The sequence below is a fragment of the Nansenia antarctica genome (genome assembly GCF_963989245.1).
Source record: "Nansenia antarctica genome assembly, chromosome: 6".
Lineage (NCBI taxonomy): Eukaryota > Metazoa > Chordata > Actinopteri > Argentiniformes > Microstomatidae > Nansenia > Nansenia antarctica.
Genome location: NC_137676.1, coordinates 49,275,518 through 49,296,173, shown reverse-complemented (window position 1 = coordinate 49,296,173; position 20,656 = coordinate 49,275,518). Strand labels below are relative to the sequence as shown.

Genomic DNA, 20,656 nt, shown 5'->3' with positions numbered 1-20,656 from the left:
ACTGCAGAGCTGGTGCCTTCCCCAACAACCCTAACCCACTCTATTAAACCAATTTTAACACTCTTTATTGGGTTTCCTCATGTACTGTCTGCATAGAATTAACTACGTCTACTGGTCAAATAATCAGGATGGAGAGTGGGTTCATGGGGTAGGCCTACATGAGGGTACATACCAATATGTCAAGTAAATGGATGTCTATGCAGGTGAAGAAACAAGGGGGTAAACAACTAACGTGCACCACATTTAAGTAGCCTAACCCTTTGGAGGTTAACCAGTTCCTACTGGAATCGATCATGTATGTTAAAATGTAGGCCTGTCCTATATTTCAGAAAGTATGCAATGTAATTAGGAGAATGTTGACGATGCTCATTGTTTAGCCCGCTTGGTGTTAGGCCTAGCAAGGGAGTGGTCTTTGGCTTCTGCGCCTACCTGTTTCAGTCTATAATTTAGAAGTCAGCCACTTCACGGCTATTGCAAATACTGGCGTATATATATTGTAGTTTTTGAGAGGGTTTGGTTAAAGTGCACTGCCATCTGGTGTCCACTGAGGCCATCTATTGGGACCATAGCGCATAGCCCATTGTGTAGGCTTTCAATACAGTCCATGCAAAAATAATCTGCCTACTACTTCGACCCACAAATATAAAAATAACAAATAAAAACAGAGCTGTTAAATAATATGCTGAAGCTGTCGGTTAATCGAGGCATACAGACATTCGTTCACACGAAATGTCAAGGAGACAAACGTAAACAATAGGAGAGAGTTGTGTAGTAAATAGGCTATGCTACTAGTAGTGTTATTGCATGCTTTCCGTTCTCAAGTTATATATATATGGTAGACCTCTACCAAGAACTTTGACCAATGTGTCGCCCACAGTTCGCAATTAAACCCGGTGAGTTGTTTTTCTCCTCACACGGATTAGGTCCTGCATTGTCATTGGACATCTTTTACCAAGACGAGGGCTGTATAAATGATAGGGCGCATGCGCATTGCAAATCGAAGAGAAAAACACGTGGAAGCGCAGGAAAAGCATCATATAACGTTTGACCTTCGGACGTCTTGCTGTATGTCTGGGTGTTGTAGTTTTCATCCGTTTATAGCACGCCTAGCTGGTCAGTCTTAAAACAACACTTCCCATGATTCTCGCAACTGTCATGCCTGTGTTTTTGTTATTGTTGTAGGTTAGTGGAACAGCTGAGCCCGAAGAGAACGTAGCGTATCATTTTCGTCCACGTTTTGTTATTTTCTGATTCTGACACCCTTTAAATATTACACGGGTTACACTTTTGACATCTGCATACAAATAAAGACTTAAATAAGGTGAGTCACAGAGAGGAGGACTCTGACGGGCACTAAGGCTATCTGCGTAGTTGCTTAGTTGTAGTTTTCCTACAATTAAACAAAGGCAGAATAACAGTCTTGACTGACGCACTGAAGTCTTTGTTGACAGCGCGCACGTTTTCCGACTTCATCCAGCGATGAGGTAGAGACGATCGCGGTTGTTACATTGTAACTAGGCCTACTGAAAGAGCAGATCGTGCAATAACATGTTTCATGAACATGTGCGCTAGTGTGGACTGCACATATGGTAGCAAGCTGCTGGGCCTTGTTTCATCGTCTTGTGCGATGTCATCTGAGCGCTGTGGGGTATTTATTATTATTATATATAATATATATTTATTTATTTATCAGCGTCTTTGAGCCTCGGAAAAGCGCTATATAAATCCAATGAATTATTATTATTATTATTATTATTGTTTTTATTTTATTTTTTATCAGACTGTACTGCTGTACGTGAACTCATTCGACGTACCATAAATTCATAACAAAGAAAGCTCTCTTTTATTCTCCCTCAGTTTGGCTCCCCTTTAAACGTTTTTTCCTGTAGATATGCCTTAGGCCTAACATTTTCCCTAAATAGGTTCACAACACTAGTCATACCTAACCTGATGGCTTATTAAAGCGATATACATTCTTTATGAATACATAATTAAGCATAAGTAGTGGTGCATGGTGATCTCAAGGGCTCTTCATTTACTTTTAATATTTGCAGATCACAGTGTAGACATAATGCATGTTTCCATCTCCTTGCCCATGCTGTAATACAATGCTCCCCTTGTTATAGTTAATTAGTGAAATTGCATTGTACTACTGGGAGTCACACACCTGTTGTCCGTGAAACAGACCTTCTTGCCAGTAGGCTACAATAGTAGTGAAAGCTATTTAATCCCACCTGTTGGCTACTGTGTCCCTCGATAGGTTTACTGTGAAAAGGATCAGGTGCTAAACGTCTGGCTTTTCCACCAGTGTGAATGCAATTTGTCTCATGTGCCGTTGACATTTGGAAAATGTGACTGGTCTTACAATTTGTCAGAGCAATGGCTGCTATAGTCCCAGTGGCAGTGTTGTCCTGTAGAGAGGTCATGTATCATGGTGATCATAGGCCTTACTGTCATCGTGCTTTAGCAGGGGGTGGGTGTCCTTTCCTGCTTTCTCACTGAGGAGATCCCCTTACAGCAAACACACATTCAACGCTTGCTCTCCTCCCTGTTTCACAGCACTCAACTCTCGCCCATACACTTCTCTATGAGCTCTTTTGATCATGTTGACCTATACTTACGTTACTATAGCATTACTAAGTATAATTACGTTATTATAGCAGTGGCTAATTGGATTTTTTTTCTCCCACAGGAACAAGACATTGTGATTTTATTGCCATGGAAAAGGCTGGGAGAGTGGAGTTTAGAAATGTGGGTTGTAGCTACTTCCCTCAGAGCCGAGTGGAGTGCCATTACAGTATAAGCGCACAGCACACATGGGCTAGCAATGATTGGATTGGACTCTTTAAGGTACAGTTGAGTTAACCTAAAAACGGTGACAGAGCCAAACCTTCCTTGCAGAGTTGCAGAGGTTAACTAACTAACTAACTAACATGTATTCTGTGAATATAACCTGATTATCTGTGTTTATCTCTTTCCTTAGGTGGGGTGGTTATCAGTGAGGGACTACCACACCTTTGTTTGGGCCCTGGCCCCAGCAGGTTACCAGGAGGGCACCGATGTCAACTGCTGTGTACACTTCCAGGGTACTCTTTCTTCATAATCGTATTCTATTTTTACAGTTGGTCTGGACCAACATCCATACTCAAAAAGAAAAAGGACGCAACCATTTTTTGGGCCTGACCAATCTATAATTGTGGCTTGTTCTTTCAGTAAATTGCCTATTGAGGAGTTAGATCATGACACACACTCTCTCTCTCTCTCTCTCGCTCTCTCTCTCTCTCTCTCTCTCTCTCTCTCTCTCTCTCTCGCTCTCTCTCTCTCTCTCTCTGTCTCTCTCTCTCTCTCTCTCTCTCTCTCTCTCTCTCTCTCTCTCTCTCTCTCTCTCTCTCTCTCTCTGTTTGAATTGAAATCGGTCTTTGTCAGGCAATGAATCAATTCCTTTAGGAAGAAGGAGGTTGAGTGATGAGGATGAGTGAGACAATGGTACAATGCCCTGTCTGAATAACGCATTAGCGATAACACAGTGCCTGTGAGAAGTGTCCTCTGTCCTCTCTGTGTCAGTAGCAGCTGAGGTGATAAGTCTGACTGGTTAGAGAGAGCCATGCAGAGCAGGTGTGTCATTGACTCTTGCCAGAGTGATGAAGGACTGAGTCCCACATCTCAACACTGCCATTGCTTCACTGTGGGGAAGATGAGTAAATGCAAAAAGCAGGTGCTGATGTCGTCAAAATGCAGTGACGGCTGTGGACAGGAGGTAGAGCCAGTGTCTAATGATCGCAAGGTCTGCAGTTCGAATCCCGGCTGGCCACATGTCAAGGTGTCCTTGGGCAAGACACTGTACCCCAAATTGCTCCCAATGAGCAGGCCGGCACCTTGCATGGTAGCTTGCCGCCATTGGTGTGTGAATGTGTGTGTGTGAATAGGTGAATGAATATGTGTCCTATTGTCCTATTTTGTTTGTGGAAGTTATTCATAGTGCATTCTCATTGTGCATGGATTGTGAGGACAGTCATATATAACAAAAATGGCCACATTTCTGTGGTATACAAATGCATCTGTGGAAAATAACTATATTGCTATCCCTCCTTCTTTCCCTGTCGTAGCCTCCTACTTCCCCAAACCCAGTTCCCAGGAGTACCAGTTTGTGTATGTGGATGGGAAGGGGGAGGTGTCCTCTCGCAGCCCCCAGTTCACCTTCGGTGCCCCCAAGCCCATGGAAGACCTGGTGACCCTGGAGGAAGGAGCGCATGGAGAGGAGGGAGGGACAGACATGCTGATGGTTGTGCCCAGGGCTGAACTGCTGCAGGTGGGCAGACAGAGACAGAGTACAGTAGAGTACAGCCAGTTTCTACATCATCTGTCCTCTTTCAGTTATAGGGAAAATGAGGGCTGACAAAATTAATAAGCTGGCGTGGGAATCACTGTTACACAGAGATGGAGATGGATCATATTTCTGTTGACTCCAGCATTTCTTTCACTTTCTTTATCTCTCTCTCTCTCTCTCTCTCTCTCTCTCTTTGACAGAGTCGCCTGCAGGAGTGTCTGCGAGAGCGTGCAGAGCTCCTCCAGACCAAGGAGGCAGCAGACAGGACGAGGGAGAGAGAGAGGGAGAAGTATGAAAGGGCGAGAGAGGCGTGGGACAGAGGACGCCAGGAGCTGGAGAGCCACATCGCTGACCTGAAGGAGGAGCTGAGACAGAGCAGAGAGAAGATGGACGAGATGGAGAGGAAACAAGAGGTATTGTACACACACCCAGGCAAATTACCAGCTGATTTGATTATGACCACGTGGCCACACCTAGGGCTGGTTAACCAGATGGACTCAAAAGCTTCTTCAAATTGAGATTCTCCATTGGAACTGCAATTTAGTCTAAGAACCAGTCCCTAGTGTCTGGTCATCATCTGATCCTTCTAAAGTGGGTTTTGGGGGGGAAAAAAGAAAGTCACTACCCCAGTTATGCCCCAGTAATGATCCTGTTATGTTTAATGTTGGTAAAACAGGAAGGATTATGTATCCGTTGATTATAATCTTCAGAGGAGGCTCAGGATATATCTATGTAATATTTGATATTGCACAGATTCCATTTCTCCATTTCATCCTTACTCGCCCCTCTTACAGGAGGTGCAGGTCTCAGGAGAGGCAGTGGCCATGGAGAGGAGTGCCCTACTGGCCAAGAAAGCAGCCAGCGAGCAGCGAATCAGAGAGCTTGAGGATGACATCAAAGCTCTGACCATGAGAGCTGTGGAGAGAGAGACTGAGCTGGAGAGGTCAGAGACTGTCTCTGTCTCTAGTAATTCTGTGTGTGTGTGTGTGTGTGTGTGTGTGTCTGTGTGTGTGTGTGTGTGCGCGTGTGCGTGCGTGCGTGTTTTCTTCTTCTTTTATATTTTATTTGATGCTTAACCTGTCCTATGATGCTAATCTCTGTGTGTAGGATGAAGGAAAGGGCCAAAAAGGTGGCAGCCCAGAGGAGGGAGGAAGAGAAGGATTGGAAGAGTCTGCAGGTATGGTACCTCCAACCTCCACTGCTCTGTCATGAACTGTACACTCAGTCCTCACACTGCATGAGTAAGCATGGGGCTATCATTCATTAATATACATTATACAGTGTTTTTCCAAGTGCATCTCTCTACCTACGTGTTGCATCCACATGGGTGATTCACGGCAGCCATTTTGTGCCGGAATGCTCACCAGGCACCATATCTGGTACCAAAGCATCTTCCCTCCTCTCCCTGTGGTTCAGTCCAAGCTGGAGCAGACGGAGGGGGAGCTGCGTAGTCTGTCGGCAGAGTTCCAGGGCCTCAGGAGCTCCCTGGCCCAGAGAGACACCCACGCCCTGCAGCTCAGAGACACCATCACCACCCTCACCCACAAGCTCAACGCTGCCCACAGGAAAGAGGTGAGGCACCATCCACAGACGGAGGATGTGAGGAAACAAGGGGTTGGGATGTCGGCGAGACCCGGAATCCCAAATCGTGTGTAGATCTGAGGATTTTGGATAGGTGGAAGAAATAGTGGCTCCATGTGGTCCTCTGATAAGCCAGGTGAAATGTTGGCCATATTGCTCACAACTTTCTGTACCAGCAAGGGAGTGGGCGTTGAGCAAAGACTCACAATAGGTCGCTTATATCCAGCCATATAATATAGCAAACATTGTTATGTTCATGTTATGTGGTCGTACTGTAACTGATGAGACCTTAGAGTCTGTCAACCTCGTGCCACACCCCATAAACAAACACTGAGTTGTTGAGCTAGCTTGTCGTTCCTCTCTCTCTCTCTCTCTCTCTCTCTCTCTCTCTCTCTCTCTCTCTCTCTCTCTCTCTCTCTCTCTCTCTCTCTCTCTCTCTCTCTCTCTCTCTCTCTCTCTCTCTCTCTCTCTCTCAGGCGGAGAGCGAGGCATCCCTGAGTGAGATGCGGGGCCTGCGAGAGCGGCTGAGCATGAGCGAGTGCTCTGCAGAGGGCCTGAAGGGGGAGCTGAGCACCCTGGTTGCCCAGAGGGACCAGGGGCAGGCGGAGCTCCACCAGGCCCGGCTTCAGGCTGCTCAGCTGACCCTTCAGCTAGCTGACTCCAGTCTGGCCCTGAGGGAGAACAGGGCCAACTGGGCCCAGGAGAGACAGAGTCTACAGCGCTGCGCAGAGGTACAGTCCCTCAGAGAGAGACACACACACACACACACACACACACACACACACACACACACACACCAGACAGCCACCAACTGGCTTAGGGCCTGAGTGTGTGTTCATGTGTGTGTGTGTGTGTCTCCCCCTGGCAGAAGGACAGAGAGCGTCTGGAGAAGCTAAGTGGAGAGATGCAACGGATGGAGGAGAAGCTGCAGGAGGAGAGGATGGAGAGAGAGAAAGTGGAGGTGGAGCTAGGGAGAGAGAAGGACTGTAACCGGGTAAGGATGGACAGCACAGAACATTACATTAGATTAGATTCAACTTTATTGTCATTGCAGAGTAGGGATGGACGGTTTCCAATTATTGAAACCGAAAAACCGTCAGAGAGTAAAACCGCGGTTTTCCGGTTAACCGAAAAATACAGTAAAAAAAAAAAAAAAAAAAAAAAGTTTTTTTTTTTTTTTGAAAAAGAGCGCCAATTTCAAATAATTGAGCCCTACTGCTACAATACACTCATGTCGAACACCATTAAAACACCGTAAGCACAGTCGCAACACATTTAGGCTACTTAGTTTCACAAATATAAGTGGAAAGGCAGACTTTTGTAAGCTACACCATACATGAAAACACATGAACACTTAACACACCAGCTCCGCTGATCCAGGGTGCACGCCTGCACGGAAGATCATCTCTTGGAACAGCGTCTTCATTGAATGAACTGCTTTCTCAATATCTTGGTTCTTAGACAAAGTTTCAGCTGCTGCTCAATGTATTTAAATATTTGAATACTGCTCAATAATCACTGAAATATTAGACTTAGAATTATGCAGTGAACATACTTAAAGCTTTTCATAAAAACCACATGCCGCGAGACTGACTCGCCCTGAACTGTCGTAAGTCAATCAACAAAGAATGCCCCATCAAAATAAAAGTGCCCATGGTAGAGCTGTCAAAATAGAGCTTTCAAAATAAATGTACTAATGCAGATAGAGATAAATACAGAACTACCTTTGCGTCACTAAGTGACCGCGTATCTTCTGAGACATGCGTTCTGTCATCACTTTCAGTAGCGCCTTCACACACAGTGGCGCTGTGCACAAACACTCTTGATCCGTATAGCTCTTGTTTTATTATATTGTGGTTTAGTAAATACTGCACTTGGAGTTACATTCAATGCATGATTTGTGCTATAGAACATAAATAAAGTTTGATTGATTGATTGATATCAAATCAAATCACATTTTATTTCTATAGCGCATTTCTCACAAAAGTGACCCAATGCGCTTTACAGAGAGCAGCGAAAATTATCTTATTAAATGTAAGCGAGTAATTGTAAAAACCTTTCCTATCTACCAATAACTGAAGGCAACTATCTTTCCCATAGAGTGATTCGTTACCCTTAAATATAATCCCAATTAGATATTAATCCTCAGTTATTCTTCACAACTGACCAAACCTCTCATTCATTGCGCGGCAGATTCAGACTGTATCATTGTTATTTTCACACACGACAAACATGTGACATGTTCCAGTTTTATTCTTATTCTATTTTATTCTTCAAAAAAAAAAAAAAAAAAAAAAAAAAAACGGTTTCTGACGGTTTTGATAAAAAACCGTTTCTATTTTTAGAAACCCCGGTTTTCGGTTTAACCGAAAAACCGTCCATCCCTATTGCAGAGTACAAGTACCGGACAACGAAATGCGGTTTAGCATCTAACCAGAAGTGCAAATAGTGATATAAAACATGATAGTGATAGTGATAGGTACAGTATGGCAAGTACGGTAGTGAGAGGTATATACGGGAGAGGATAGTAGTAAGCTATTTACAGTTAAGGTAGCTATGTACAGTATAGTGTATACAGATGTATAAATAGAGGCTATATCAAAAAGAGGTAAGTGCACTACAAAAATACGGTCTGTGCAAAGTAGGCTTGGGCGGTTAAACCCCGGTTTAAAAAAAAAAAAAAAACTTTTTGGTGTTTTCTTGTCAATACCATCATAAATAATGTATGCTTGTTTTTCTGTTGAAAAATCTAGAATAGGCTTGAAGAATAGCCTAACGTTGTAGGATACACTTGTATTCCCATTTTCGTTACGTTCGGGGGGGGATACTGAGAGTCAGTGTACCCATTTTTTTTTTCCGGGGGGGGGGGGGGGAGTTGTTCATCAGAGTGACAGCTCTGTGAAAGAAGCTGTCCTGGAGCCTGCTGGTACGGGTCCTGAGGATCCTATACTTCTTCAGTCTCTTAGATGGTAGGGGATCAAACTGTGGTTGGGGTGTGATCCTTGATGATGCTTGCTGCCCTCTGCCGACACCGGTCTGCCTGGAGGGACTTGATGGTAGGGAGTTTGGTGCAGATGATGCGCTGGCCGGTTTTCACCACCCGATGCAGGGCCTTCCGGTCGGACCCAGTGCAGTTGCCGTACCACACTGATGCAGTTGGTAAGGATGCTCTCAATGGTGCAGCGGTAGAAATTGGCCAGAATCCTGAGAGACAGCTGGGCTAACTTTGATCTCATCAGGAAGTATAGGCGCTGCTGCGCCTTTTTGACCAGGGAAGAGGAGTTGAGGGTCCAAGAGAGGTCCTCGGAGATGTGGACACCCAGGAACTTGAAGCTGGGAACACGCTCCACCTCCATCTCATTGATGTAGATGGAGGAGTGTACGCAGCCGTACGCAGAAGTCCACAACAATCTCCTTGGTCTTATTGGTGTTGAGGGCCAGGTTGTTGTCAGTACACCACTGACCACACCGCCAGTTGCTGGACCTCCTCCCTGTAGGCCGACTCGTCATTGTTACTTATCAGGCCTACCTAACTTGATGATGGAGCCATGCATCGGCACACAGTCATAGGTGAAGAGGGAGTAGTGCCCTGTGGCACGCTGGTGTTCAGGGTCAGGGTGGAGGAGGAGTGCTTGACCAACTTGACGAGCTGCGGTCTGTTGGTTTGGAAGTCTAGGGTCCAGTTGCAAAGGGAGATGCTGATACCAAGGTCACTGAGTTTGGTGACCAGCTTGGAGGGGATGATGGTGTTGAATGCTGAACTGAAGTCAATGAACAGCATCCTTGCATAGGTGTTGCTTCTATCGAGGTGGTCAGGGTGGAGTGAAGTGCCGTGGAGATGGCGTCCTCCATTGACCTGTTCTTGCGGTAGGCGAACTGGAGGGGGTCTAGTGTGGAGGGAAGGTTTTTAGGTGGCCCAGATACACATACCTGAAAAGTATATTTCTAGTTGCAAACAAACTTGCATCCAAAATGCTTTTAAGTATACTCCATGTATCATGTCATATATAACATATTGTCAACTTCAATAAGGAAACCCAACCATATTCACCTTGAGTTGATATTGTTTATGTCAACTGGTCTTTTCCAATCATGTGTGCACAGTTAACTGTACATAGCTTACTGTTATCCATCTCTTGTATATACTACTACCTACTGTACTTACATACTGTAATTATCACATAACTGTACATATCTTATGTACTTATCTTACTGTACTTATCACTTCATAACTGTACATATCCTATTTTGTCTACAATATAATGTTTTGCACTATATCACTATTTGCACTTCTGGTTAGATGTTAAACTGCATTTCATTGTCTGGTACAATAAAGTTGAATCTAATCTAAAAACCAATGCTGCCTGTGTGTATGCTCATGACTCCTCCTCTTGCATACTGCCCCCTGCAGGTCCAGCTGAGTGAGACGCGCAGGGAGCTGAAGGAGCTGAAGGCCAGTCTTAAGGTGGCCCAGAAGGAGAAAGAGCAACTTCTGATGGAGAAACAGGCACAGTCACCCTCCCTTTTAAACCTTTCTATCACCCCTCATTCCCCTCCCTGTCTCTCCACAAACAGCCCTTCCCTACGAACGAGAGTTGAGGCTTAAATTGTCTTTGCGAGTGGCAGTTGATGCTGGTGTAGGTGGAAATCGGAGGACAGGCTCATTGTAATGCATGGAATAGAAACAAACCGATCATAATTCCATTCCATGTATTACAATGAGCCCGTCCTCACGAATTCTGACCTCCACCACCAGCCACATCTGGTGAGTGATCCAGGTGGGGTAAGTCTGATGGTCCTGCTCTCCTCTGTCCAGGAGCTGATGGAGTATATGTGCCATCTGGAACAGAGGATGGAGGCTGTGGCAGATGCCAAGTGGAGTGCAGCAGTGTTCGCCCCCACTAGTGAGTGGACCCTGACACTGACCTACAGCATGCATGCACTACTCATGTTAAGGGCTGTCACAACCAGAATGAATACAGACTGAATACACACTGTGCCTAGGATCACTAGGGCCATTTTTTCCCCTGACCACACCACCTGACCAGCTATAAGGAGAGTCAGGCCCAGAGTTTTTCCCTTCCGTCAGGGTAAAGGGCACATTGTCAGGGAAACCTTCCAATGTTACACAGGGTTCCCACGGGTCCTTGAAAGCCTTGAAAGTTTGTGAATTTGGTGAAAAAAAATCAAGGTCTTACAAGTTTTTGAATATAGACATGGGTCATTGAAAGTGCTTGAATTCCCCTCTCTCTGTCTCTCTCTAAAAAATATATCTATATTCAAAAAAATGTACTTAGCTCGTCAACTAGTAAATAAGTCTCTGTATTTACACATATTTCACAATATATTGTTTTGCTGTGCTGTGGTAGAGAAGGCAAGAGACCATCTAGTGTTCACACATTCAAGCCTCTCTTTTTAATTGTTGTCTGTGAGTGGATAGTTCCTACTGTATTATATAAATTCTCATCTAGATCTGTCTCAAACTATGCTGTTTTGGGTCTTTGAATTTGAGGGAATTGAGTCTTGAAAGTCCTTGAAAGGTGCTTGAATTTGATGTTTCAGGAGGTGTGGGAACCCTGGTTACAGCTTGTGCCTGCTCTGATGAAAACGTGTGCGTGTGTGTGTGTGTGTGCGTGTGTGTGTGTGTGCATGTGCGACAATGGTAGGTCACCCCGACAGCCCACAGTCTGACTCAGAGGATGAGAATCCTGAGGCCCTGCAGCCACTGCGTCCCTCTCGACCCCTTGGCCACTACAGCCTGTGTGACCAGGCTCAGCCAGACTCCCTGCTCCCCGCCACCCCGCCTCCCTCCCCCAGGGAACTCTCCCGAGGCACCGTGGTCATCAGCCAGCCCGCCCCCCTCTCCTCTCCACGGCAACCAGGCGGTGACACACTGACACACAGCTCTGAGTCGGTAAGAGACACTATCAGATCACTGATAACAGGACTCAGTCACTGGGGTTCATTTGGCTCAGTCATTATCCTGTGAGGGCAATTAAGACTGTGCTGTTGGTTATTTCACTTTTATGGCCTATAGCTGTATGTGTATTTGTGTGCGCTTCACTGGCCTCTGTGTGTGTCTGTGTTGGTGCAGGAGGAGGACTTTGATGCAGCCCAGTGTGGAGGCCACAGCTCTGGGGAGGAGACGGCGCTGCTGCTGCCTGAGCACACAGACACCGTCTTCAGGTAGCCAGCTACCCACTCTTCCTCAGTCTGCTCAGACAGCCACACACACACACGTATACGTGCACACACACATGCACATGCACATGCACAGACATATGCATGCACGCACACACATACACACAGACACACACACACACACACACACACACACACACACACAGTTCATGCAATGCACGTTCCCTCAGACACACTTCCACACAGTCAATTATTCATCTAGACAGGCTGAGTATGGCCCAGAGATGGAAGTTTTGAATATCTGGTCGTAAAGGTAAGTTGAGCAGGTTGAGGAGAGAAAGTCTGCGTAAGACAGAGGCAAGGGGTGGGGTGGGGGAGAGATTTGAGGACAAGGGGACAGATAAGTTGACAGCAAGCTGTAGCAATGATTTACCAACGGCCTGTACGGCAGTCACAGGCCAATTTTCAGCATCATTAAAGCACTCTCTCCCCCCACTCTCCCTCGATCTGTCTCTCAGCTCTTCCTCTCCGTATGCTCTCCTCCTCCGCTGCCCTCCTCTCATGTGCTCTTCTGTTCTGTCTCCTCCTCCAGTGACTTGGCTGATACCTCTTTATGGTAAAACAGGAGCAACAACCGGTGGAGACGGCACTTCTCCAGGAGTCAGGGTGGTCTTCTCTTTACTTTTACTCAGCAGACAAGCACATACGTACACTACCACCCAGCTCTACACTGACAGAATATGTTAATATGCAATTTGCTTGACATTTGACATGAACTTTTGCGATGTATCACTTTAAGGGTGTTGTTTTGGCCCCTGTACCAAATGTGGTCTTAAGAATGACATATTGCCTGTCGTAACAGGTCTTGACAAGCAACTTCATAGTTACGACCGACATAAGACTGTTATAAAGCGTGAAACGGTGAACATTTAAGCATTAGTTGAATGTTTAATAGTTCATGTGCCATAACAGGGTTATTTCAGTTGAGTCATGGGTATGTAGTGAGCTTTATGGCGGGAGCTATGTCATTTTTATGACGGCGTTAACGAGACATCATAACGCCCACTGTAATTAGGATATGTTGTGTGTGAGTGTGTCTCTTTTCAGAATCACAGCTAAACTTGCTTTTAGTTTTTACTCTGCGCACAGCAGATTTAAATACTATTCAGGAGAATCTAAGTGTCATGGAAACATCCAGCTAGGGTAGAATCATCATATTGTGCTGATGCACATCATGTTGTCTCTCCTGCTGTTCAAGCCTAAGATTTTATAAGCACTTTCTGTTACTCATTGGCTAATTGTTGCTTTATTACTGCAGTTATTTAGTGATATTTGAAAGGAGAGTTACAGATAGAGAAGTGTATACAATTGAAAAAGTGTGACATAAGTATCATGTGTGTGGAGATCAATCAAGATGTTAAGAGAAACTCTGGATTGGTTTTAGTTAAGGGCAAGATGAATCATGATTGAAATGAATATTTTCTCACAATACATTGTCTATTCTGTCCACATAAGTATGCAACTATTGCTCCTGCTGCCCTGTATCTGTAGAGAAACTATAATATTTTGAAAATCAGCCATGCCAGCAGATTTTAACCTAATAGCCTAGTGTCTTGTTTTAAGCTTAAACTATATGTTTGTATAAGAAGAATATAGATTGTGTGCAAATAGATTATTACAATGCACTCGATTTGCACGATATATACAGGCTCTGCTTCAGAGAAACCTGTTCTAAATTTGTGCCTAAAAGAACAAATGGATTTAAGGAATCTGATCTTACTTCAGCGTCTTTGAGCCTCGGAAAAGCGCTATATAAATGTAATGAATTATTATTATTATTATTACTTACTGTAATGAATGGACACTGGTGTTACATGACTGGTTGGTGGAAAGATTGTTACCACAGAGGGAACACTAAAGACATTGTTGATGATTTTCTGTCAATATTCAACTTGAGTTAAATTGTAATGAAATGATATTCTTGTTTAGTTTAAGGTTTTAACCGTTCACACAGTTAATGTGTGGTAAAAGAAGAATGCTAACGCTAGGTGTGTAATGCTTAGAAATAAGAGGAATGTGCTAGAGGCACTTTTTTGCGCTCTTGATTTGTATTTGCTGTATTTGCACCTTTGCTATAGAAGAGTTTGGGGATGAGGATACTCATTAACCATCAATCATCAATGTTGTCTTACCTGTCATCATTATCAAAAGAATCATTACCAATTGTGTTTTGTGTTTACTTATGTTTTTATATACTTTTCTTTTTCAGATTTCCTGTCTAAAAGGTGAACAGTCAATTGAATTGCCTGATAACATTTCACATTTACATTCAAAGGATAGAGCTATCGGTGCTACTGTAGGGGACTTACCCAGCGGGTAGTTGACGCAAACAGTGTGACGTTATCTGTAATGAAATTGAAGGCTGTGTGTTCAGCAGGTTTTGGAGTACCCCACCTATGTCTGTCCACCGGTTCTGGTTCCTGTCTGTTTGGATGATGTAGAGTAGCCGAGTAGTACACTGTTTACTACATCCTGGTATGTGAACCATAAAGTAGCACACTACATTCTCGCTCTCTGTTTATGATCCAGCCTTTTGTTGTTGTAATTTTAGATGATTACTGGGGGACATTCTATGGTTACCCTACCGAGAGTCAAATTGGTGTGTGCCTGGCAGTGTTGGGCAGTAACGAGTTACTAAGTAATATATTACTGTAATATTATTACTTTACCCAGTAACGAGTAATATAACGAGACTACTCTGCGAAAAAGTAATATTATACCTCGTTACTCCGCCAAATAAGGGCCTCGTTACCCGTTACAATGGCTGTTAAACGTATAATTCATGTATAGTACCGGGGTTGTTGCGTGCAAAGATAGAACAGATATACAAGCAATCAGCACACTGCGCTGAGGTGCATAGTAGCTTATAGATCTGTTCCTTTTAGAACGTGCCGCAGCCTGCACACATTTATGACGTAGCCTAGTGTGTTGACAACTGACAGCGTAGCGGCGTTTCTCAAAACAAATCAAACCATGGCGGATGATGATGAACAGCGTACATTTACTTTCCACGGCTGGAAGTATCGACACTATTTTGACTTTGTGTCTGTCAAGGATGACAAAAATATTAATCTCCGTTGCAAACTTTGTGCGGGGCAAACATATTTTTGCGGGTGGAAAGGGGGAAAGTAATATGTAATATAAAAGTAAAGTAATATTATTACTCTTGATTCCAAGTAATAAGGATATTACTTTCCTAAGGAGTAATATGTAATAACTAATATATTACTCTACTAAGTAATATTGCCCAACACTGGTGCCTGGACACCTACTGTACTCTAATTGCAATAAAGCTCCAGTGACTTTGGTTTGTATTAAGTTTTGTGTGTGGAGGTCATCCTACATTTTAAACATTAGAGTCTAGGTAGTTCTATGCGTGAGGGTGGGGTTCTGTAATAAAAGTTGTTTATGGACCAATTGTTGTGTCTATTCATTTTGAGAAATATTTGTTTTGCCGTTGTTCACCATTGATAATAACAGTGCAGTTTCTTTATAGCCCATCTCTCACTATGTTCTCTCTCCCAGGTTGTCCTCTTCTCTCACCTCTGCATCTCCCTTACTCCGTCTCCCACTGACTTTCTCATGCGTTTTGCATCCCTCCATACCTGTACCTCTGTCCCCAGCCTCCCTCCCTCCCGCCCCTCCTCCTGCGCTCTCTCTATCTCGAGTCTGGGGTGACGAGAGCTAATTATAAAATCAATGATGCTGGGCTGCCTAGTTTACAGCCCCCTCTAAAACCTTAACTGGGAAATCACTGGGGGATTGATGACTCCCTCACTCTTTATCTCTTTTAATTAGAAATGTAAAAGATATGAAGACCCAGGGGCGGAACACATCTCCTAGTCTTTATGACCCCTCTGGCTGCCCCCCAGCTCCCACTCTTCTCTTACCCAAATCACTACTCTCCTTTTTTCCACTCTCCCCATCCTTGTTTATTTCTTTTCCCCTTTCATTTCCTGCCTCCGAGCATACCCTCCTCACCCATGTCTGATACCTCCACTCATTTCTCTCTCCCCTTTCTCCATTATCCTTTCTTTTAGAGCACCTCTCTGTGTCTCTCAGGGAAGGTGTTACATTTATGATCTCTCCATCTCAAATGTTTCTCACCTTCCCCTAACCTTCCTACACTTTTCCCCTTTTGATTGCTCCCTGTACCCTCCCTGGATTCACTGTCAAGGCACATGTAACACATGACTTCCCTGTCTCCCTTCAGGTGTCCTAGCCATGGGAAATATATGATGTGATTCAACATTTCAATTAAAGACCCCCATCTTGCATATGATATGTCCCTTACTGCCCTCTATGGTGGCTTCGGGACACCCCGCCAGTCGTGATATCAGCCAGGCCTGTGATACCTACCTCCCCTTTAGTTTCCCGCCTTTATCCCACGTGTGATCTGCCTCTCCTCCGGTATGGCCGCTCAGGAGTGTCTGTGTTCACAGTGCCCTATCCTCCTAAGCTCTTTGAGGGGACAGGTGGCTTCATTATCGAACAGCTAAATGGACCAAGTAGGGCTGTAATCTAGAAATCAATGCAAATTGCTCATGTCCAGAGCAAACTCAGTAAATAAAGGGACAGTGCTTCATGGTTAAGTTCAAAGCTGTCTCTGTGGTATCCTCCACTTGTGGAGTATTATTATGGATAGTTTTGCACATTTTCTAATAATTAGTATGCAGCACGGAGTGGAGTAATTGAGTGTGTAATAGAAATGTTAACCTTATTATATGTTGCTCTCTCCATTGTAACTCCATTGTAATTATTAATTAGCATTTACCTTACACAGTGTTGTTCTTCCATGAAACCTTGTTTCTGATTTGAGTTAAAAATGGTCTTCTCCCCCATCATTAGTTACGCAATTGATCACCACAGGTATGGAAAGGCGGTTGCAGTGGAAACACTGCACTACCTCTTTAATTCCCTCTACCCCAACAAACATCCTCTCCCTGGGATTCCCATGGCAACATCTTATTGGGGTTGAATATATGAGGCCATTTAGCTCTTCCTTGTTAAACAGAGTATAATGTATAGACCTTATTTTAATCCCAGCTCCGCTTTATTGATCTGTATTTAATGAAACTTAATTAACTGTTTCTCACCTTCCCCTAACCTCGCTGTTTATCACTCTCCTCTCTCCATCTATTAAAAAGATCAACCGTAGGCCTGTATAGTTGCATTCCAAGGACACTGTGAAAACACACCATATGTTTACAGTGCTTATGCTAATGATTTGGTAGAAAGTTGGTAGAGCACTTATTTGTCTTCCACGCCTCTTATGCTTCATTTTGCATTATGTTTGTTAATGGGTATGTATCCTATGATGTCTGTTTCAGCTATCAACCATATACAGGACCATGTGACTGATCAATGATATATCTGATCTCCACTGGGTCATGTGACTGAGCAGTGGGTGGTCATACCAAGAGCCAGCTGAAACAGGGGCTTCAGGGATGATCGCCACTCTTGTGATTAGCATACAGTAACTTGTTCATGGTCTCTGAGGGATAAGTGAAAACCATAGAATACCTTACGACAAAAACAACTTCAATAGGAATATATAAAATGTGGCTCTGTTCTCGCTCATATTGCGTAACTAGATGTATTCCCCTGAGCTCCGGTGGTAGGGTCCACAGAGCACAGCCAGGGAACACCACAGCCTTATCTGATGTCCTTGTTCAGCAGAGTGCTGTGATTTATTATACCCGCTGCACCCACTGCCTGCCTTGACCTATGGAAGTGCCTGCTCCTAGAACCTCCATGCTCACTCACTGGCCTCTGCACCAACAGTACAAGAGTGCCCTCTACTGTTGTTCAGCGTGCTGACAACGTCTCTGCAGTGTCCCATGTTATAATGAAATAGGCTCAATTGCAAGACTCATGACTCATGAGTGGAGAATAGGGCTATCATAAAAAGATACAGAATTAAATGAGGCTCTCGATCAATCATTTCAGACACTCAAATATCACTCAGACAAAAAAAGTAAAGGAAAAAAAGACAACAGGTAATCTCACAAAAGTAATTTATTGTGCCTCTTACTACTTACTGTTTATATGGCTTTTCTTTGTATGACAGAGTTGGCATGAACAGAAGATTGACAATACCTTGGCCATGTTGACAGAAAAGGACACCAAAACATAACATCACCTCAACGTTGTGTCTGCATCATGAAGGCCAGGCAGAGAGATGGCGACTCGCTTGACCTTGCGGCTCTGTGTGACTGACAGCACCATACAGAGGACATTCACCCAATGACAGAGGACACATAAAGCATATACACACACACACACTCAAATCAGAAGGCCTGTCTGCCCATCCCCTGTCAGTGAGCAAGCCTCTCACTCCTGTGACATGTCCATATTGCTTCACAGAGAGACGGTAAAAAAAACCTGTGCATGTTGGTCAGCTCAACCTGACGAGCTGATTCCATACTGAGACATTTTGGCAATAAAAGAAGATTGAGAAATAATAATACATGAGAACAAAAGAACCCAACCACGTCTTTATATAGAAGAGAGGACACACATTTAAAAGACATGATATAATGGCTTTTGGATGAGAAGGCAGTGTGTTGCTTGGATGCCAGCACAGGCAGGCAGAGCATTGTGGATGCAAGCCAGTGCCGGGGCACACTGGCATCCAGGCTGTTTGCAGACTTGTCATCATCTATGTACACAGAGGGGATACTGGACAGATCAAACTGACAGATCAAACCTAAGTACACACATAAATATTGCCCGCAGGCAGCTAGGGTTTGGTCCTTACAGAGAAGCCCTGAGTCTGTTTCCATGGTGTTTTCCATAAAGAGTTCCTGGTTTTAACTTGCATAATGTGTTTAGTGTGTTTAGTGTGTGTGTGTGTGTGTGTAATATATGTATGTATGTATGTATGTATGTATGTATGTATGTATGTATGTATGTATGTATGTATGTATGTACAGTGGGCTCAAGAATTATTGGCACCCCTGACCAGCAATGCACAAACAATAGTTTTTTTTTATTTTTTATAAATAACAATATAATTATAGAGAAAGGGAATACACCAACATGTGCCAAATACTGTACTTTATTAATGTTTCAATGGAAACAATCAAAATCATTTAATAAAAAATACATTTCAACAAAATCAATGTTTCAGAATTATTGGCACCCTTCACCTAGTACTTTTTTTTACACGGTTATGGAATACATTTGGAGGGGTTTTGGCCCATTCCTCTCCTCTTGGCATATCCTTTCCAGATCCTCCACACTCTTGGGTTTGTGCTTATCAACTGACCTCTTCAACTCAGCCCACACGTTTTCGATTGGATTGAGGTCTGGTGACTGAGAGATGGCCCTATTGCAGAACATTGATTTTGTTGTCACAGAACCATTTCTGTGTGGATCTTGAGGTATGCTTTGGGTCATTGTCTTGTTGGAAAGTCCACCTATGGCCAAGTCTCAGCCTTCTGGCAGGAGGAATCAGATTTTCAGCCAAAATTGTCTGATACTTGGTGGAATTCATTATGCCATCGATCCTAACCAGTGCCCCTGGACCTCTGGAATTAAAACAGCCCCAAAACATGACTGACCCACCACCATATTTCACCGTGGGTATGAGGTGCTTCTCCTTGTATGCATCTCTGTTCCTACCCCAAACATGCCGATGTTGTATCTGACAAAAACGTTTTTGGTCTCATCTGACCAGAGCACCTTGTTCCAGTCATAATGTAAATGACGTTTGGCAAACTCCAAGCGCTTTCTTCTGTGTCTTGTGGTCAGAAAAGGCTTTCTTCTGTGTCTTGTGGTCAGAAAAGGCTTTCTTCTGTGTCTTGTGGTCAGAAAAGGCTTTCTTCTGGCAACCCTTCTAATGAGACTGTGGTTATGGAGGTGGCATCTGATGGTGCTTATTGAAACCTGGTGACTCGAAGATGCCACCAAGGCCTGCAATTCTTTCACTGTGATCCTTGGGGATTTTATTGCTTCTCTCACCATTCTCCTCAGTATCCTGGGGGGCAAGATGCAGTTGCATCCTCTACCCATGAGGTTTTCAACAGCTCCATATCTTTTGAACTTTTTTGCTCTGACATTGCTCAGTGGTATATTCAATCATTTGCCAATTCTTTTGTTTTCTTCATGGTGTTGGATGACAAAGGGATATTGCATGTGTGTTACCTCATTTTTATACCCTAGTGAAACAGGAAGTGATGTAATCACTCAATACAGTTCCTTAACACATAGAATAAGTGGAATTTTAATACCTGGTTTAATTTTGGTAGGTGTTTTTTTTTACAATAATCTTTAAGGGTGCCAATAATTGTGAAACATTGACTTGGAGGAAATTGATTTTTAATTAAATCAGTAAATGTTTTTTGTTGGTTCCATTGGAACATTAATATAGCACAGTATTTATCACATGTTGGTATTTCGAGTTTGTCTATAAATATATTGTTTAGAATGTTTTTTAGTATTGTTTGTTCATTTTCTGTCAGGAGTGCCAATCATTTTTGAGCCCACTGTATGTGTGTGTTGGTGAGTGTCTGTGTGTTTACATTATCATAGAGTGCTATAAAG

The 20,656-nt window shown here is 43.7% G+C and overlaps 1 protein-coding gene across 1 annotated transcript; it reads left to right on the top strand.

Annotated features, from left to right (window-relative positions):
- The first annotated feature begins 1,195 nt into the window (after positions 1-1,195).
- Positions 1,196-15,515, top strand: calcoco1a (calcium binding and coiled-coil domain 1a). Its single transcript, XM_080535143.1, has 15 exons — positions 1,196-1,321; positions 2,693-2,850; positions 2,984-3,086; positions 4,107-4,309; positions 4,528-4,740; positions 5,122-5,270; positions 5,435-5,504; positions 5,744-5,899; positions 6,385-6,639; positions 6,777-6,902; positions 10,320-10,415; positions 10,725-10,812; positions 11,575-11,822; positions 12,003-12,094; positions 12,642-15,515. The coding sequence occupies exons 2-15, from the start codon at positions 2,719-2,721 to the stop codon at positions 12,667-12,669; spliced, it is 1,959 nt and encodes a 652-aa protein (XP_080391269.1). The 5' UTR covers positions 1,196-1,321; positions 2,693-2,718; the 3' UTR covers positions 12,670-15,515.
- Positions 15,516-20,656: the final 5,141 nt, after the last annotated feature.